Here is a 21,564-nt window from a genome sequence, read left to right on the forward strand (position 1 = left end):
GCAAGACTTAACCATAGTGGCTCGATGTTGTGATCATCTTTGATTTATAAGCGAGCAAATGTAAAAGGATTTTGTGTCCCAGGATTGTAAGTTCTCCATAGAGAAAGGTATTCTAATCTATGTAAGGCCCACAGAAAAATAGTGTCCAATATCAGTGCCACGCTCTGTGGAGAAGGCCTTAGCCCCTTCCCTTGTCTGGCAATGTGGTGTTGCCCTTAGTGCTGCGCTCCAGCTTCATTTTACCTTCCTGTTCAGTCCTTCTGTACACTTTGTCAGATGGTTTTCTCCCTGAATCAGCGAATGGTGATTGTAGAAGGCTATGTACGAACTGGATCCATTAAGGAAAGAGGCCTTCTCCTACAAGTACCCAGGAACAAAACCACCAGCTAAACATTGATGCCATTTCTGAACAATTCTCTGAATACAAACTGGTTGTCGTAAACCTGAAGAAACCAGTGTCTTAATTGGTCAGGACAAACAAAGTCTTGCGTGAAATTCAGCAAGTATTTTTTTTTCTACAGGCAAAACCTGTTTGAAGCAGCTACAAAAGTTGCTGTTTCTGCTGTGTTTTTTTTTTTTGCTGCATATTTGTTGCGTTTTTGTTTCTTGTGCATGCTGATAATGACTTTGTTTTTTTTTTTTTTTGGGGGGGGCACTTAACTTTATGTAACTTCCTTAACGAGAAGTTGTCTGCAGGATTGAGCCCTACTAACTACAGGTACGACCATAATGGCGCTGTGCTGCCGATTAATTTGATATCTGATGTGAAGGGATCTGCTCAGTGGTTGTTTAATACTCCGATTATGAAGTTTTCATGAAATGACATCGTGTGCTCCAGGGTGGGATGTGTGGGCAGGGTTTTCTCCTCATTCTCCGCCTCTCTCCCTACTAGCCTCCTCTGCAGGTCGCTGATTATTCAGTAACTTGCCTTGTCAAACTTCAACACCGCCGCCGTCGTCCTATTGTGAGCGGTGCGTGTGTAGTGGGAGCCAGCAACCTATCTGCAGGACTTGAACAAAATGGCGCAAGATGCGGCACATGCGCAGATCAAGATTTTGGCTCTGAACCAAGTTGAAATCTTGATCTGTGCATGTGCTGCCTCCAGCGCCATTATTATTATTATTATTATTATTATTATTTATTTATATAGCACCATTGATTCCATGGTGCTGTACATGAGAAGGGGTTACATACAGATTACAGATATCACTTACAGTAGACAGACTAACAATGACAGACTGATACAGAGGGGCGAGGACCCTGCCCTTGCGGGCTTACATTCTACAGGATTTTGGGGAAGGAGACAGCAGGTTGGGGGTTGCAGGAGCTCCGGTGTTGGTGAGACGGTAGCTTCAGTAGTGATGAGGAGGCAGCGGGGTCAGTGCAGGCTGTAGGCTTTCCTGAAGAGATGAGTTTTCAGGTTCCGTCTGAAGGATCCGACTGTGGATGATAGTCGGACGTGTTGGGGCAGAGAGTTCCAGAGGATGGGGGATATTCTGGAGAAGTCTTGGAGGCGATTGGATGAGGAGCGAATAAGTGTGGAGGAGAGAAGGAGGTCTTGGGAGGACCGGAGATTACGTGAGCGAAGATATCGGGAGATTAGTTCAGAAATATATGGAGGAGACAGGTTATGGATGGCTTTGTAGGTCAGTATTAGTAATTTGAACTGGATACGTTGAGGGAATGGGAGCCAGTGAAGAGATTTGCAGAGGGGGGAAGCGGAGGAGTAGCGAGGAGAGAGATGGATTAGTCGGGCAGCAGAGTTAAGGATGGACTGGAGAGGTGCAAGGGTGTTAGCAGGGAGGCCACAGAAAAGGATGTTGCAGTAGTCAAGGCGGGAGATGATGAGGGCATGCACAAGCATTTTAGTAGATTGAGGGTTGAGGAAAGGACGGATTCTGGAGATATTTTTGAGCTGGAGGCGACAGGAGGTGGAAAGAGCTTGGATGTGCGGTTTGAAGGACAGGGCAGAGTCGAAGGTTACTCCGAGACAGCGGTCTTCGGGTACGGGGGAAAGCATGATTTCACTGATTGCGATAGATAGGTCAGGTAAGGAAGATTTGTGGGATGGAGGAAAGATGATGAGTTCAGATTTGTCCACATTGAGTTTGAGGAAGCGAGAGGAGAAGAAGGAGGATATGGCTGATAGGCACTCTGGGATTCTGGACAGCAGAGCGGTGACGTCTGGGCCAGAGAAGTAGATTTGAGTGTCATCAGCATAGAGGTGGTACTGGAATCCATGGGACTTTATGAGTTGTCCCAAGCCATGTGTATAGATTGAGAAGAGTAGGGGTCCTAGAACAGCGCCTTGGGAGACTCCAACAGAGAGAGGGTGGGATGAGGAGGTAGTGTGGGAGACGCTGAATGTGCGGTTGGAAAGGTACGAGGAGATCCAGGATAGGGCGAGGTCTTTGATGCCAAAGGAGGAGAGGATCTGTAGTAGGAGGCAGTGGTCAACTGTGTCAAAAGCAGAGGACAGGTCTAGGAGGAGGAGTACAGAGTATTGTCCAGTAGCTTTGGCGGTAAGTAGGTCGTTAGTGATTTTGGTCAGGGCAGTCTCAGTTGAGTGATGGGGGCGGAAACCAGATTGTAGATTGTCGAACAACAAGTTAGATGAGAAGTGGGAGGAGAGGTCAGCATGGACGTGCTGCTCCAGGAGTTTGGAAGCGAATGGGAGCAGTGATATTGGGCGACAGCTGGACATAGCTGTTGGATCGAGGGTTGGCTTTTTAAGGATGGGCGTGATTGTGGCATGTTTGAACGCAGAGGGGAAGGTGCCAGAAGTTAGTGATAGGTTGAAGAGGTGGGTTAGGGATGGGATAAATGTGGTGGTGAGGTTGGGGAGGAGGTGGGATGGGATGGGGTCGAGCGCACAGGTGGTGAGGTGTGATTTGGAGAGGAGACAATTAAGCCCCCCTTCAGTGATGTTGGATAGGGAGGTTATAGGGTTTGGGCATTGGTCTGGTATACAAAGGGGTTGTGGTGGTTGAACAATAAAGACTTGCCTTGTCTGGTCGATCTTATTTTTAAAGTGTGTGGCAAAGTCCTCAGCAGAGATGAGGGGGCAGTGGGGGGCGGAGGAGGGAGTTAAAGGTTTTGAATAACTGTTTGGGGTTGTAGGATAGGGAAGATACGAGGGTTGTGAAGTAGGCCTGTTTAGCAGAGGTGAGTGCCATTTTGTTGGAGTTCTGCACAGATGACGCCAGCTCCCACTGGTCACTCGCTGCCCACACAATGATGGCGGTGGCGCAGGATTTTAAAAAGAAGGCAGGTTACTTAATCGGTGACCTGCAGAGGAGGCCTGTTACAAAACATGTAATTTGCTCTAATTACTAATGCTGTATTAAAGTGGTTGGCCAGGATTAGAAAAACATAAGTTGACCCCTAGGCATTACCAATCCCCCGATCACTAAAGCTTGTCTGACACCGTCCCATCATACCGGACATTATAGAGAATGCCTAGCTGTCACTTTATTCATACATTTCCAGGAGGAATAACTGAGGAATGACACAACACACAGTCCCAAGAAAAGGTTTTCTGCAATTATTTTACAATCCAGTGAGCAGAGCGGACAGATCCCTCTAAAGTCCTTCATGTACATATGCTGTGATGGATTGTTCTCCATTGTTGCTGAGAATTGTCCCTGGCAGCCATTGTGTAGTGCTAATAAGATCTATTTCCCTTGGGCTAGTGCTGGAGCATCTTCCCCGTGGTGCTGGACTCGCAGAATATGGTAGTCGGTCATTATTGCTGACCCATGAAACTCTGGAAGCATTGCACGCCTTTCTGTCAGGTTGATGTTTTCTGATCCAAAGAAGTGGCAGTGTCATGAAAGAGCTGTTCCCGATGGCCCCAATACATTACAGCTAATGATGCCGCGTTGCTCACTGATCATAATTCATGTATAATTTATCTTCTTCTCATCCTCATTTTATCTGTGTCCACTATTCCTAGCCCTGCAATGTCTGACCGGTAGCACTGCTCATCCTGCGCCTCCTGGTGTATGAATAAAATAGGACGCTGTTAGAGTAAGGTTAAGTTCACACTTGGCTTTTCTTAGCATTGTTTTCTGCAGCAAAACCTGATCTCTTGGCAGGAAAGAAGCTACAGAAAAAATGCATGCTTTCTTTGTATTTTTTTTTCCGGTGTTTCTTTTTTGCTGCGGTGTTGGCATGCTATATTTCTCATTTGTGCATGCTGATACCGTGTTTCCCCGATAGTAAGACACCCCCGATAGTAAGACGTAGTGGGGGTTTTAGCGGGGTCGGCTAATGTAAGACGCACCCCCGAAAGTAAGACATAGTACTGCACGTTGGAAAAATATAAGCCGTACCGGTACCTTTTGCTGCTTCACTGGTAACCAGGGTAAACATCGGGTTACGAAGCGCAGGGCCGCGCTTAGTTACCCGATGTTTACCCTGGTTACCAGTGTAAATGTAAAAAAAAAAAGTGAGGTGTCATATCTTGTTTTTTCCAGAGGTGATTTTGGAGTTTTTGGGCTGTCAGAAAGATACTGTTGACTTCCATCTCCGAGGGCGCCCCAGTGCAGGCTGCAGTAGGCCGGCTCTGGCAGCGGGTCCATGCGGGGTGGAGTAGATGAAGCTGGCCGCTGCTTGCTGCTCCGGAGCGCACAGTCCGTGCGGGGGATGGTGCACCGGGCCGGGGGAGGACAGGACGTGCAGGTATCCGCCGCCCCCTGCGCCAAACACACCGCCGCCCCCGGCCACGAACCCCCCCCCCGGAGAAGCTGGAGCATTTGTCAGGGAGCAGCAGCTGGTCGTGCCCGAGGTGGCTTCCCTTTCTCATGGTACGGAGCCGCCGCCTTCTCCGCTCTCCTCCTTGTGAGGCGGATTGTACGGCTGTGTGTGCTCGGGCCCCAGCTCCGACCTTCGCGCGTAAACCGCATCCCTTCATTCATTGTCAGCTTCCTGGAGCCATTTTTCAGCCGCGGCGGTGGCAGGGAGGTCCGGAGCTGGGGCCCGAGCACACACAGCCGTACAATCCGCCTCCATATGCCTCCCCCGGTGCTCGATAGCCCTCCGACGAGCTCACCTCACCACCGAGGGGACCTGCTCTAACTGCAGCCCCGGCTATTTGTAGGGTGCAGGCCGGGCAGTGCGGATTACTGTGGTCACAAGGAGGAGAGCGGAGAAGGCGGCGGCTCCGTACCATGAGAAAGGGAAGCCACGACCAGCTGCTGCTCCCTGACAAATGCTCCAGCTTCTCCGGGGGGTTCGTGGCCGGGGGCGGCGCTGTGGTTGGCGCAGGAGGCGGCGGATGTGGGGGGACATCGCTATATATTATCAGATCGCTGATCTGACACTACGCAATGCACTGTGTCAGATCAGCGATCACACAGGCACTGCAGTGAGGCTTCCCGGCGCCTGCTATCAACAGGCGCTTGAGAGCCACCTCCCTGCAGGACCCGGAAGGCCCCCCACGGCCATTTTGGATCCGGGCCTGCAGGGAGGAGGAGGTAGGAGACCCTCGGAGCAACGCGATCACATCGCGTTGCTCCGAGGGTCTCCGGGAAGCCCTCAGGGAGCCCCCTCCCTGCGCGATGCTTCCCTATACCGCCGGAACACTGCAATCATCTTTGATCGCAGTGTGCCGGGGGTTAATGTGCCAGGGGCGGTCCGTGACCGCTCCTGTCAAATAGTGCCGGATGTCAGCTGCGATAGTCAGCTGACACCCGACCGCTCGCTATGATGTACTATCCCGTCACTGGGAATTAAGTCCCAGGTCACCTCAACTGGATAGTACGTCATATGGGGTAAAGGGGTTAAACGTTTTCCTTTAGGCTGCTTTCACACATCAGTTTTTTGCCGTCAGTCACAATCCGGTGAATTTAGAAAAAAACGGATCCTGCAAAAGTTGCCGCCGGATCCATTTTTTTCTCATAGACTTGTATTAGCGATGGATGGCCTCACGTTTCATCTGTTTTTCACCGGATCCGTCGAAAATTGTTTTTCCGGCGGCTGGAGAAAGCGGACATAGTAATGGTTTTTGTGTCTGTCAAAAAAATGTTGTTGTTTGCTAGAATGGAAGCCTATGGTGCCGGATCCATCAAATGACGGAATCTGGCAGTGAATTCCGTTTTTAACTAAGCATGCTCCGATTTTTTATTGGATTCAATTAGCTGGATCAGCTAGTCAGTTCCGTCGCATCAGTTTTTCACAATCTGCGACGGATCTATTTTTTTTAATATTCGACGGATTGTGACTGATAGCAAAAAACTGATGTGTGAAAGCAATTAAGCTCACAGAACAAAGCATATTCCATCACCTGGAACTGCAAGTGAGACCTTCTGTGGTGACGGCTCCTCAGGGTCTAGGCTGGAAGAACCATGGATTGAGACCTTGTGATACAGAGGAGAATGATAGGATGATTGCTTTACATTTACCTTTAGCAATCTACCGTCTGACCTTAGGTATACATAAGATCCAGCCTGCTCGTCGTCTTCTGCTTACTGTCACTGAAGGGAAACATTGATTCCTGAGGATGAACTGATGAGGAAGCAAATCACTAATAAAACACAGCAAGAAAATAAACTATTGAATTTCAAGAATATTGATGTAACCTGTGCTCTGTGCTGGAAAAAGTCTATGTCTCTTAGAGCTGTGGACTCCGCTCTACGTCCGTTCGTCCTATAGTCTTTAGTAAGCGGCCATTTCCTCACAAAATCTGTTTTCACTTTTTTTCTGAAAGTGGTCATTCTTTTCAGATGGATGCCAGAACATGGCCGGCCACGTCTCTGTGCCTCTCTGAAATAACCACACTTATAAAATAAAACCAAAAACAGATTTTCTTTGCACTCCATTCTTATCATACAGCCATGGCTCCATAGGAGGTTCATCTGTGTCCTGATTTTACAGGGGTTTACACAAAACTCTGAATGTGCTGCTGAATTGCAGTGTGAACAGGGCGTGAGGCTGCTTACATTTCCGCTGCGGTTACTGATTTTCCGATCACCGTGATGAAAACCTCATGGACCCTATTATGTATAATGTTGTTATTTTCACATTTCAGTAGGAAGATACGTTCTCGAGCAGAGATGAAGCGTGTCACTGATACTTGCCATATGTGGAAATGTTATGTGTGACCTGTAGGATGCTGCCGAGATGAGGATCAGGGGATTACAGAGCGTGCAGAGGAGGGGTGGGCACAGTAACCTGGCGGGTGGATTATTTCCCCTGGAAACCAACACTTCAGGCTGACACCTAAACAAGGGCAATGTAGGCATGCTCCATGCAGCATAGCGCCATCCCTGATCTCTGCACATACTGTATATTGTATGTGCGACACAAATCATTCCTCTGTCCACCTCCTGTTACGAAAAACATCCCATGTTTTTATCAATCCACATTAGACACAACACCCCTGTGATACATCATATGTACCAGTGGTTTAGGTATACAAGCCCTTCATCAGGTTTGGTACAGATGGCATCCAGGCGGCACAATGGTGAATATGTAAATATAAGTTATTGTAACTTGGAGTGCTCATACATAACTTTCCATGCGCAAGCATACAAGTAGCCTCGTCAGAGAGGAAGAGAACCGAAGCTCTAGAGCGACTAATTGGAGGTAGCTATTAGTGATGAGCGAGTGTACTCGTTGCTCGGGTGTCCTCCGAGTATTTGTTAGTGTACGGAGATTAAGTTTTCATCACGGCAGCTGAATGATTTACAGCTACTAGCCAGGCTGAGTACATGTGTGGGTTGCTAGGGAATCCCCACATGTAATCAAGCTGTCTAGTAGCTGTAAATCATTCAGCTGCCGCCATGAAAACGAAATCTCCGAGCACTAACAAATACTCGGAGGACTCCCGAGCAACGAGTACACTCGCTCATCACTAGCAGCAATGCTAAAATAAAAGTAGGCTTTTGCCACATGACTTGACATAAGAAGTCATGCCAGAAACTTCATTTTCAGACACATGTTTTGGGGGTATTTGCCCCTCATCAGTGCAAAGCAGGATAAATAGTGAGGCTGTGTGAGAGGCCTCTGATAAGTGGTCGAAGGAGAATGCTACCTCCAATAGGTGGCACTACGGTTCGTGTCCTCTTCTACAAAGAGGCTATTTGCACATTAAGGCTGTGTGTACACGATGCAGAATTTGTGCGGATCCGCAGCAGATTTTTCCGCGCTGAAACGCTGCAGTTCCGCACAGTGATTTACAGTACAATATAAATCAATTGGAAAAAAAAAAGCTGTGCTAATGGTGCAGAAAAATCCGCATGAAAACCGCTGCAGAACAAAAGTAGCATGCTACTTCTTTTGTCCAGAACTGCAGCGTTTCTGACCCCTTTCATAATAGAAATCCGCAGGGGTAAAAAAACGCAGAAAATCCGCATCAAAACCGCACAAAATCCGCGGCAAACCCGCACCTGCAGTTTCTGCCAGGAGATGCGGATTTTGTGCGGAAAATTCTGCACCCCAATCCGCAACGTGTGCACATAGCCCTAAATTTCTTGAGAAGCATTGCATGGTCTATAAGTCTCCATACACTAGATTTGCGCTGTCCACAAGGAGAAAATATACCCTTTAGACCTCATTTCATATTCGGTATCCTCTCGCTTTTTAAAGGGTTTGTACAGTGTTTGTAGATTGACTTACCCATGGAATAGGTGATAACTTGCTGATTGCTGGGAGTTCGACTCTTGGGACCACCACAATCCTGAGGCGCACAGGGTAGGGTTTTGCAGGAACTTGAAAGGAGCAAAAGTCAGGCATTCTCACCCTTTATTACAAGTTGACGAGGCTCCGCTGTATCTGGTTTATGTCCAACAAGGAATTGGTCTGTGATGTCTAGAAACCTCATAGATCCAATTCATGAAGGGGTTATCGACAGTTTATTGGTCTTTTTTTAAAAAAAAAATCATCAAAATTTTGTGCAATTCATAGTTGCAAAAAATATTTGGTGACTAGTCAGCCCTGACCAGCTATGCCAAATTGGACTGAGTATGGACAGGGCATGACTGTTTACACCATTTCAGTGCAGAAATGTACTCCATTACCTGACTGTTTCTGGTGGTGGCTCACGCCAGATGTATGATGTGCCTACTTCATTATGTGGCATGGACCTTGCCAGGCGACCCCAGATCATCACAGAACCTCCGCCATGTTTTACAGTTGGAGAAGGCTGTCTGGATGGAATGCTTCTTTCGGCTGTCTCCAAACGTACACTCGGCAGGAGGTTGGAAATGGGGTAAACGATGATTCATCTGAGAATATCACGTTTCCACTGCTCGAGGGACCAATTCTGGAGGTTTCTACACCACTCTAAACGCTTGGAAACATTTGTCATTGAGAGCAGCGGTTTTCTAATTGCAGCTCTTCCGTGGAATCCAGATTTGTGCAGCCCCCGACGAACAGTTTTCGTGGAAACTGGGTTCTGTAGGTGTTCATTGAGCTCAGCAGTGATTTTTGGAGCCGTGGTCTTGCGATCCTCTCTCACAATTCGCTTTAGAGTCCGACGGTCTCTCTCTGTCAACTTTGACTTTCGGCCGGACCTGTGCTTTGCTGCGGATGTTTTTCCTTCTCTTTCAAACGCAGTCATTACTTTGGAGACAGTACCTCTTGACACGCCAAGCATTCGGCACTTTCTGTTACACTAGCGCCTGCCATACGAGCACCAACAATTTGGCCTCTTTGAAAATCCGAGAGGTCTGCTATTGGTATCAGGTTTTCATCAATGTTCTTACAATTCTGCAAAACGAACAGTTAATTTACATACACATCTATGTATATAATTGTCTAAGGGGTACTTCCATCTGTCTGCAACTTCCATAACGGAAATCCCACCTCGCTGATTGGTCTCGCCAGCTACCTGTCATGGCTGCCGCGACCAATCAGCGATGGGCACAGTCCGATTAGTCCCTCCCTACTCCCCTGCAGTCAGTGCCCGGCACCCGCTCCCATCCAGTCACCGCTCACACAGGGTTAATGCCAGCGGTAACGAACCGTGTTATGCCGCGGATAACGCACTCCTTTAACGTTGCTATTAACCCTGTGTCCCCAACTTTTTACTATTGATGCTGCCTATGCAGCATCAATAGTAAAAAGATGTAATGTTAAAAATAATAAAACAAAAAACCTGCTATTCTCACCTTCCGTAGTCCGCCGAGGCGCGCGCAGCTGCCGCCATCTTCCACTCCCAGAGATGCATTGCGAAATTCGCGAGACCGCTAAGTCATCTGGGTAATTTCGCAATGCATCCTGGGAACAGAAGATGGTGGCAGCCGTGCGCGCATCGCCAGAGCTTCGCCGGATCCCGGCTGGTGAGTATATAACTATTTTTTATTTTAATTTTTTTTTAACAGGGATATGGTGCCCACACTGCTATATACTACGTGGGATGTGTTATATACCGTGTGGCTGCTATATACTACCTGGCCAGTGTTAGATACTATGTGGGCTGTGTTATGTACTGCGTGGGCTGTGCTATATATTACGTGGCCAGTGTTATATATTACGTGGCCACCAGTGTTATATCCTGCATGGCTGCTATATACTGCATGGGCTGTGTTGTATAGTACGTGGGCTGTGCTGTTATATACTGTTTGGGCTGTGTTATATACTGTTATATATTACGTGGTCTGTATTAACACATCGGGTATTCTACAATATGTATGTATATAGCAGCCACGTAGTATTTGTCTGCTATATACTACATGGCTCCTATATACTACGTGGTCTGTGCTATATACTATGTGGCTGCTACATACATACATACATACATACATACATACATACATACATACATACATACATACATACATACATACATACATACATACATATTCTAGAATACCCGATGCGTTAGAATCGGGCCACCATCTAGTTGTTAACAATTATGTGCCCACGGGATTTGTCAAAACAGGGCAATACAGGTCTGCTGACCATCTTGCATGTAGCAGAATGGCGGTCATTTAATGATCAGGCCCTTACATCTGTGTTCGATTTAGGATCCATACCCGAGTTTCACAAATGAATCAAATAACCTGAATGTGGAAACATACCATTTAGCTGTATTTTATGTCCTGCTGTGGGTACAGGGGATTTACAGACAGTCATTAAAATTTACGCTGTGCCCACCAGTCTTAATGACTGGAGTGAGATACGCCCAATTCATTAAGAGGTTTGTCAGAGAAAAATTTTAAAAACCCATGCAGACATCTCTGCAGGAGACATATCAACCTCACATTGCACATATAGCATTAATTATAACTGGTGAAGTGAGAAAGAGTTGTATACTCCCAAGTCAAGAAGTACACTTCCTGAGGCCGAAGCTTCCACTGTTCAAATGAATCTCAAAACACTCTGAAGCCAGTGGTCAGTGATGACTACTGGAGTTTGCAGCAATCCAATAATTATGAGAGCTATAGTGTTAGCGTCGGGGTGAAGCGACAAACATAACGCAGTCACTCCCTTCACCATAAGGTCGACCAAACACCTCAAACTTAATATTGCCCAGATGGATGATGCTATCCATGACATGTTTCATCTTTATAGAAGGATAAAATGAGGATGGGAAACATGATGACAATATCTCCACCTGAGACATTCAGGGGGTGAAGATATCCTGAAAGTTGGAGATCTCAATTTTTAAAGACCTAGCAAGGCCCCCCACCCTATATGATCTCACCAAGGGGGAGGTATGAGAGCTTAATCTTGTTAAAATAACGTGGTCTGTTACCGCTGGCATTAACTCTGTGTGAGCGGTAACTGGAGGGGAGTATGCGGCCGCCGGGCACTGACTGCAGGGGAGTAGGGATGGACTAATCGGACTGTGCCCGTCACTGATTGGTCGCGGCAGCCATGACAGGCAGCTGGCGAGACCAATCAGCGACGCGGGATTTCCGTTATGGAACTTATAGACAGACGGAAGTACCCCTTAGACAATTATATATATATATATATATATATATATATATATATATATATATATATATATATATATATATATATATATATATATATATATATATATATATATATATATATTATATATCTCTTCCCGTAGAACATCATTTTATCGGCAGCACATGTCCTGTTGAAAAATCCGCTTTCCTGATGGAGAGTTTTGCTTGATCGTGTGATGGACGACTTGTTTAGGCAGACATGTGATCAGGAGACTATCCTTCCTAGGAACACTCATTCCCATTATTGGCCTGTCTAAAACAGCAAAGAACAATGCTTTTACTGTGGGCACTGATCAGAAGATGGCCTGAAGGGAAGAAGCTTGTAGTAGTCCTCTGCGGCCTGTAATTATCCTCTTGGCCTTTTGGATTTTGTTTTTCAGTTACTTTAACCTTTCTTTGGCATTTCTACTACTTGCTAATTCTGAACAGCACAGAATTGATCAGTATCCACTGGAAAACATTCCTATTGATTGTAACCTGAAAAGACCGTTCTTTCATAAACTAATTTTCTGAATTTTCTTTGTTGTGATTGGAATATGATACTTTCCCATGTCTTATCCTTTCCCAATAACTCCCAATAGCTTGTCAGGCAGGTCCGTAAACAGGGATGTAGATTTGCCATCATGTTATAGACTTATACATTTTACAAGTTGAACTGGACATATGATGCAACAATGGCTGCAGAGTGGAATAAAACTTTGTTTTCTTTTGTTTTATTGCTACAATCTCTGCAATGGAGTCAATATTTAGAAAAAAAACAACAAAGTTTTGTTATTCTGGAGCCGTTATTGCATCCTGTGTCCAGTTTAACTTGAAAAATGTGGAGGTATTTGGCACCTCATGAGTTAACACCCAGTTGGATTTAAAAAAAAAAAAAAAAGTTATTAGAGAGTTTTCACTGGGGACGTGTACTACTTCCCTTGTATGATGCTGATCAATCATAAGCAGGCAGAAACATTCAAAGGAAGACCATGCCCCCATAATATCCTAGAGCAGCTTTCTCAGTGTTTGAGATGTAATGATACAGCCCTGATGTCCTGGTCTTACCTTCTGCACTCATTGTGAGGGACAGGGGCAGTGCAGCTGAGTTTAGCTGTGTCACATTACAAACCCTTAGTCACAGTTCTTAATCTGCTACTCTCAAGCAACTTGTAATCACTCTGCAGTGAGATCAGGGCTGTCTTTACCTCTCACACAGGAATAATCTGCCTATTCTGGATTACTGTGTGAGATGTAATGAGACCCTGCTTTTAATCTCACTGCTGAGCTAGTGCAAGTGGAGCACAATAGACATAAGTGTGATTGCTGACACAGCTCTGGACAGGGGAGTATGGGAAGAGGGCCAGTACAGCAGAGCTGACAGTGCTGGGAGAGGAGAGCTTGAAGGGTTTTTAATGTAACAAAGCTAAATTTAGCATAGAATTCAAGCACACCAAAGATACTCTATTAGCACATGAGCATGCTCTGATAACGCCTTATTATATGTTCGCTCATCAGTACTCGTAACCTTGAGATTGTTGATATTTTTTTTTTTTTTACATTTTTTGTTCCAAAGTCGTCAGACAGTTTTTTCTGTTCACCACACTTAGTGTGGACACAGACACACAATGCAAAGATTGAGTCAACTTCTCCCTTTTTATCTGTTTGCACGTGTGATTTTCATATTGCCCACGCCTGTTACTTGCCACAGGTGAGTTTGAACAAGTATCACAATTTTGAAACAAAGTTGTTTTCTCACAAATTTGAGAAGATGCTAACCATTTTTGGGGTTTTGTGTAAATTGTCGTCCAATTTTTTTTTTGTGCTGTTCAAATACACACAAAGGAAATAAACGTGTGTGTGTATAACAAAAGATGTGTAATTGCAATAATTTTTTGGAAAGAAATACGGTACTTAATAATTTTCTGGAACAATTTCAACAGTGCCAACCTTTTCGCCCATGACTGTATGTCTGAATGAGGCCTTAAAAAAATAAATGCAAAATATTAAAATGTAACACTTGACAATGACCAGAAACTTTACTCACAGGCTCTATCCCTTGCTACTCCAGTGCAGGCTGTTCCACTGTGGTCTCCACTGGGATAGGAAGTGATGCCACGGTTATATAACCCGACATCTGAGGTGTGGGATTGGCTGCAGTAGTCAGGTGACTGGAAGGAGACTTAATCTGAGGCAGCAGTCCTCATGGAACATCCTGAGGAAACAGTGGTCAGGTGTCCTGACTTCCTGTCCCAGCGGACATCATCTGAGACCCCCGCGTTTATAACATTTTCCTGCCTTTTGAGAATGTATTGGTTAGTTAGACAACCCCTTTAACAATCAGCTTATCAATAGAAACTCATTAATAATCATGGAGAAATATAGTGTATGGCCTGGGAGAGCTGCTGCTTGTTAGCAGCTCTTGGTGTTTTGAGGGGGTCTCGGGTGAAGAACCCTCCTCTGTAACATCCATATGCAGTAATGGGTAATATGTTCAGGGAAAGGTGTCCTGAAGGCTACCATCTTCTGTAGGTTCCTCACATTGGAGGGCCATTGTGTCTTAAGAGATGAGACTTGGAAACAATGTCATGATTGGGAAATTTTCTTCTTTGTGCTTCGTCCAAAAGTCAGTTTTTAATTCCTGAGTCGGCACTGACATTTTTTGGGAATACGCCTGAGACCTCCAGGCACTTAAAGGTGTGACCTGGGCTGGCTGCTGGGGTGTTAGAGGGATTTGCCTGGATGTATGAAATTCAAGGTTTAATTAAGCGTTTGAAAATCTGTTTTCTTCTAGGAGATCGAACCTGAAATTAAACTCGATGGGGAGACAGCGTCGGACAGTGACAGCAAAACAGACACTGGTGGAACTCAGCAAGGCACCCCGACCGATGACACCCCAGAAGTCCTCAACAGGGCCCTGTCCAGCCTGTCCTCCAGGTCACAGCTCTTTAATCTAGAGACCTGTACTGTGTGCATCTTTGGCTAGAGCCCTTATTTCCAGTATGGTGTCTGCTCTGCAGGAGTTAAATGCTCATTGTGATGAGACCATGGAAGCCGGTGACTTGTGCTCGCTGACCGGCTGCAGTGTAAGCAGATTACACACAATCCTCAGCCGGCAGCTCCACTAATGAATTGCTGCAGTGATGGAAAGACAGCGTTTTGCTGCTGCTAGAAATCCCAAATCCCCTCAGGTGGCCGTAAATATCTCCATATTGTGGGTGAATGGCTTACTTTACTCCCAGACCTACAACTAATGGCATGCTTCATGCAAGTCTCTGATACACAAAGTTCTAGAACCTCTGATACAACTGCGGGACTTCCTGCTCCCTTGGCCCCACATTGACCAATGTTTGGCCGCTGATGTGCCGGTCCATCACTATGGTGCCTGATAGATTGAGGTCAGTACTTGGCACACTGTTTTTATGGTTGTTGCTAAGCTATTCTCTATCTGGGGCAAACATAATGAAAACAGCCCTGGCAGAATCTGAATACCCTGGCCAAGGCAGCGTGGCCCATTGACTCTGCTGGCACCCACTTGTCCTGCCCATCCCACTAGCTGTGCCTGAGCTGTTTTTTTGCAAGTGAGTATCATCATGCTGGTTAAAGGGGTTGTCCACCCATACACTGCCTCCAAATCAAAACCGTACCTGCTGAGCGGTACAGTTGCCAAAGTATCTGAAAAGTATCTTCTATGGGTCCAGTGAATTAGAATGGGGCCCCTTCATGATACTCGCTGGATGGCCTCTGCAAATTGTTTTGTCCATCATGCACTAGTGTCTCTCAATGCCCTATGTCAAAATGGGTGGGAAATTTGGTGTGGACAAAGTTTAAAGGGGTGATCTGAAATAAAAGAATGAATTTTCCTCCTAAATCCCTATCTCTTTGGTGTCACAATCTAACTATTTTCTAATGTACTTGAATTAAAAGTTCCCTAACTACACTTCTCTCTTTTTTTTTTTTTCTACTTTCTTTTTGATGCTTTGCTTGAGATTCCCAGTGCATGCAGCTTCTCCCCCTCCCTGGTGCGAAGTGTCATCAGTGACAGCCCTTCCAGGAACTAGGCTAGTCCCTGCGTGATATGCACAAAGACAGTGTGGTCTTTCTTGCTGGTTAAGATCAGTAGTAATTTCTGCGTAGAGACCAGCGCCGCCCCCGCAAGTGAGTGACGCCAATGGTCTCCGCACGCCGATTATTCTGACAACTCGCTCTGTTGCCGGCTTGTTACTGCTGATCTAAGCCGGCAACAGAGCGCGCACTGTCATTGTGCATATTGTGCAGTGACTAGCCCAGCCCCTGAAACTGAGGTCACTGACACTTCATTTCCAGGAGGTAGCAGGGGCTGCCGCATTAACTGCAGCCTCTGCCCCCGATGACTCTTTGCTTGAGTATCCCAGCATGCACTGGGATTCTCAAATGAAGCACCATCAGAAAGATACATGGGAAAAAGAAGGCAGTTACTGTGGTCGGGGTAAGATAGGGAAATTTAGAAAATAGTTTAGACTATGGCATCAGATAGAAAGGGATTAAGGATGGAAATGTAATTTAAGCAGATCTTTAGAGGGATAGCTTGGCGCATCAAGGGCCGATTTTTCCCACTGCGCCGCTGCAGGTATGTAAAGCTTTACACAGGTCTTAGTGAGATTAAATGGGTCATCGGATTGTAGAATAATATAAAATAAAGGGAAATAGTATAAACAGCAAAAAAGCACACTGCTCACCTGTTTATTCACACAGTGATACAGCACTGACTTCTTAGCCTTTCTTTTCAAGGAACCATCATTTCACAGCTAGTTATGAATACGGGACTATACAGCTCATGACATCTTGAGGCCGAGAATCATCTGCAGCCGTCACATGCTGGCTGATTGTAAACCAAAACTAGGAGCTGTAGTGTCTGTACTGGATCTATGGATCTTGTGTTATTTTTTTTTTTTCTATTTTACACCTCTCTCAACAGGTTTTTGGTTTTTTTTGAAGTTAGGTGATCCCTTTAGTAACGTGGTTGGGTTTTACATGAGCTTGTTGGGCACTTTACAGCAAGAGACAATCCACTCTCTTCCACATTTAGGGCCTTTGAAAACCGTTTTCCCCAAACCAGCCCCCATCTAATGGACTGTGACCAAAAGCAGAGATCACGGCTGTGTTTTAACATCATTATGCATTTCCTACGGCGATGGCTTCTGCTCTCTACATCTCTGCAGACACCGATATCCGTGTAATCTAAGCAAATCTGCTGCCGTAATGTGAGAATTGTCCTACGTTGTCACCAGAGCAGCCATGCTTAATGAGATCACATGGCAGAGCGACCCAAGGGCAGTCACCCAATACCACGTTATCAGTACTAACGGACGGGCTGCCGTCGCGGTACTGCGGTGCCACCAGCCAATCCTTTCATAACTAGTAACAGAAGACCAGGCCGGGTGAAGACCTTGCATGTCCATGTCTTCATTTCCTCAGCCACGCAGCAGCTGCCTTCTGATGAGATTGGCCTTTCCTCTCGCTAACAATAAGTAAATTAGATCCTTCCCTTACAGGATAAGGGCTGCAGGTCAGGAAATGGCGCTTTAAATAGATGGACGAGGGAGGGAGGATAAGACGTTGGATGCCGCCGCGGATGATGTGTAGCTCTACAATCCTGATCACAGGGTTTTCCTGTGGGAGCCCTACAAGTGTCAGAAATAGAAACCACAAGTCATAAATGTATACGACTACTGCAGGGCAGAGCACTTTATAACCCGCCGTGCCCAACATGTATGTGGGGGACATCTGCAGGAAGAATTATGGGGTAACCGTAGATGAGACGAACACCAAAGAGGACGCAGATCCATAAAGCTCTGCTACATACTTAGAAATACACTCACAAATAGACAGATTTATTAAAAATTGTGTAGGAATGATACTATCCATACCAAAACAATGGACACCGGAACCTGACCACTTTCTAGGGCTTGTTGGGCGACAGGTACAAGACAACGCTGTGGCTTCCATTATAAGGCTGGTTTCACACATCTCATGGTGCAAGTACGGACCTCAATCGGCCAGCCCAAACTCACACTAATGCCGGGACAGGGTACGGTCTGGTCTATGGCCATGAAAACGATTGTATGAGGTCTGATCTATTGTGTGTTCTTCGCTTTCCCCGATTGTTGCCTTTGCTAACACTGATGTCTCCTCTGTGACTAGATGGAAGAACTGGTGGATCCGAGGCATCCTCACACTGGCCATGATCGCTTTCTTCTTCATCATCATCTATTTGGGGCCCATCGTGCTCATGATGATTGTAAGTCCCTCCTGGAGATGTCTTGTTATGTTTGAGGATAATCTGGTGTGTAACCCGTGTGGGATTCCTCCTGCAGGTGATGTGTGTGCAGATCAAGTGTTTTCAGGAGATTATCATGATCGGCTACAATGTCTACCATTCCTATGATCTGCCCTGGTTTCGGACACTTAGCTGGTATGTAAATAGTTTGGTGAAGGACCTTAAAAATCCTTAGGCCATTGCTGCCAAATTCTATGTATACATCTAGTGCTGCCGTTCTAGAATATTTCTTGTTTGTCTCTCTCTTTTTCTCCCTTGTATTTTTGCCTCTCTCTCGTATCGATCTATCACCCCGATTCTTAAAAAATTGGGAACGTTGTGTAAAATGTAGAGAACTAGAGTGCAATGATTTGGAAGTCTCTTATGACCATACTTTGCTCACGAAGACTTTATTATACAGGTGTGGATGCAGCGATAACACAGTTCATGAATAAGGTATTGGTGCAGGGATAGAGAAAATGTTGCGGCCACAAGAACATAACGTTTCGACCCTCATAGGGTCTTATTCATATAGTCGCTGTTGGCAAAGTTCACTGAACGGTGTAAAGGATATCCTGCTTGCAAAAGGACGCCGGGGTCCAGGGTAGGTCCGGCGCACCTGTGCCATACTACCTGTCTACACATGGAACAGATCAGAAGATGAGCTTTGGATATTTTTCCACTTCATTTGAAAAAATTATCTTGCTTAGAAATTGGCAGCAACACATCTCAAAGAATTTATGCCCGTGCCATGTCTACCATTGTGTAGGATCCCCTATTGTTTTTACAACAGTCTAAGGGTATGTCTCCACGTTCAGGATTGCATCAGGATTTGGTCAGGATTTTCCATCAGTATTTGTAAGCCAAAACCAGGAGTGGAACAATTAGAGGAAAAGTATAATAGAAACATATGCACCACTTTTGCATTTATCACCCACTCCTGGTTTTGGCTTACAGATACTGATGTAAAATCCTGACCAAATCCTGATGCAATCCTGAACGTGGAGACATACCCTAAATGTCTGGGAAGTGAGGAGTTGCTGGAGTTTTGGGAAAGGAATGTTGTCTGATTCTTGTCCAATGTGTGATATTTTTTTTTCTGCTTAAGTCCTGTATGTTTGCTGGATTTTTAGTGTTGTAACGCGCCAAATGTTTCCTATTGGTGTAAGGCCTGGACTGCAGGGGGCCGGTTCACCACTCGAACTCTTCTGCAGAGCCATGCTGTTGTGATGGATGTTGTGGTTTATCATTGTCCTGTTGAAGTGTGCAAGGCCTTCTCTGAAATGGCCACTGTCTGAGTGGGAGCAATGTTACATAGAGGAACCTCTTTTTAAATTGTTCCACAGTTTTCAGACAGTTGTTCAGACTAACGAAGCTCTGACCACCTTTGCTTCTGAGAGACTCTGCCTCTCTGTAATATGCCCTTATTATAAACAGTCAATGTGGCTTAGTTGAAAATTGACCTTCCAGCTGTATTTTATTAGCACCACTTATTTTTTCCGCCATTTGTTAACCCTGTCCCAACTTGTATCACTGCTAACAATTTCTGAATGAGTAAATTTTTTCAAATGAAATGGAAAAATGTTCAACTTCTGATCTGTGATCTATGTTCTCTTGTGACTAACATAGGACTAAGACACTTACAGATCATTTCATTTTTCTTATCTCTACATTTTACATAGTGTCCCAATTTTTTTGCAATTCAAGTCTAGCTCTCTCTCATATCTTTCTCACACGTCTTTTTTTGCCGTCTCCTTCCCAGTTACATATACGTTACAGCATCTTAGATTGCCCCTAATGTGTCCAGTGCCTATGAGAAGAAGCCTCTGATCCTTACTATCTGGCCTGTACAACAGCAGAATTACCCCACCGCTCATATACAGTGGGGTCCTGACTTGAGTTGAGCGAATTTTTAAAAATTTGGTTCCGATTACGATCGGCGACGACCATTGTATTTACAGTATTTGTCGAACGTCATTGGAGTCAAATAGGAGTAGAAATTACCGAATATGTTCGGAATCGATCGTCACACACAAATTCGGCACAAATAGGGTAACAATATGGCATATTCAGATTCGGCGACCGATTCCGAACATATTCGCTCAACTCTAGTCCTGACAATGGGACTGAGCCAGCGAGCATATATGTTCACCGACACAGGGCATATGGAGTCCATGTTCTGAGAACAATCCATGGAACACGAGGAGGTGCCAGAACAAGCTCGTAACGGGAATATCTGCACACAGAAGAATTGTTTTAGAATTCTGCGTGAGACTTTATCTTGATCGAAGCAAAAACTGTTATTGTCTTTATTAGTATTTAATGTCTTTATGCATCTCGATTATCCACAGGTACTTCTTGTTATGCGTCAACTACTTTTTTTATGGAGAGACAGTCACTGACTACTTCTTTACCCTGGTCCAAAGAGAGGAGCCGCTAAGAATCCTCAGCAAATACCATCGCTTCATTTCCTTTGCTCTATATCTCACTGGTAAGAAGGTCTTATGTTTTTTTTCCCACCTATTTTCTATTTTTTTTCTAGAACATGTCAATTATGCATAAATAAGGCTGTGACGTGAGTCTCTACAGAACGCTTCCCTCATTAAGGCCGCTTTCACATATCCGACTATTATGATCGGAGTACGGACTGCCATGTGTGATGCCGGCCAAAGGTGGATCTGACCTCTCATCTGTTAGCCAAAGTGGCCCAAAAAATGTGCTCCTTCTGCCTAAAGTGGTGATCAGAGAACATATTAGACATAATGTTTGTCTGCCTTTATTTGAGGGGAGCATTACACCACCTCTTATGTTGTCTCAGCCCGAAAGCGCTGTGCAGGGGGAGCAGCCTTGTGTCACACTTATATCCATTAGCCATTTCCGGCCGCCCATGGTCTACTGATGGCAGGTCCTGAGTCTGCAGCAACACCTTATCGTGCCAAGTTGGGACAACAGCTTTCAGCGTCAGTCGAGGACCCTAAAGAGAAGTCAGAAGGGGTTTATCACCGCTTCTGTCTTCTGTGTTGCCATCTGCATAGCACTCCATGATCTCTATGTACCGGGTAAAGGCATCAGCGATGCTTCTATTGTACCTGGTGATCAGATGATGTCTGCTGGGAACCCAGATGAGCTCTACCTCTTACTAATGTTAGGATAGGAGGTTGGTTACCCCCACCCCCCTGTAACTGCGGTTTCTATCGATGACCTCTTGGTGGACATAAATATAAATGTGTATAAAATATAAGCGGAAAAATGTAATAAAGTTGAAAGTCCCTCCAAAAATAAAACGGATAAATATTTAATAACCAAATCTGAGACAAAAATGCAAAATAAAAAATGGTTGGTCGCAGAGCTGTGGAGCCA

At 45.4% G+C, this 21,564-nt stretch overlaps 1 protein-coding gene across 1 annotated transcript in view; it reads left to right on the plus strand.

The window, feature by feature from the left end:
- CDS2 (CDP-diacylglycerol synthase 2) overlaps window positions 1-21,564 on the plus strand; it is a 57,032-nt gene that overhangs the window by 16,653 nt on the left and 18,815 nt on the right. Inside the window, exons 2-5 of the mRNA XM_077263043.1 lie at window positions 14,701-14,843; window positions 18,090-18,186; window positions 18,263-18,360; window positions 20,556-20,695. Of these exons, the coding sequence (XP_077119158.1) occupies window positions 14,701-14,843; window positions 18,090-18,186; window positions 18,263-18,360; window positions 20,556-20,695 (478 nt within the window). The remainder of the gene's footprint in view (window positions 1-14,700; window positions 14,844-18,089; window positions 18,187-18,262; window positions 18,361-20,555; window positions 20,696-21,564) is intronic.

The sequence above is a fragment of the Ranitomeya variabilis genome, chromosome 5 (assembly GCF_051348905.1).
Source record: "Ranitomeya variabilis isolate aRanVar5 chromosome 5, aRanVar5.hap1, whole genome shotgun sequence".
Lineage (NCBI taxonomy): Eukaryota > Metazoa > Chordata > Amphibia > Anura > Dendrobatidae > Ranitomeya > Ranitomeya variabilis.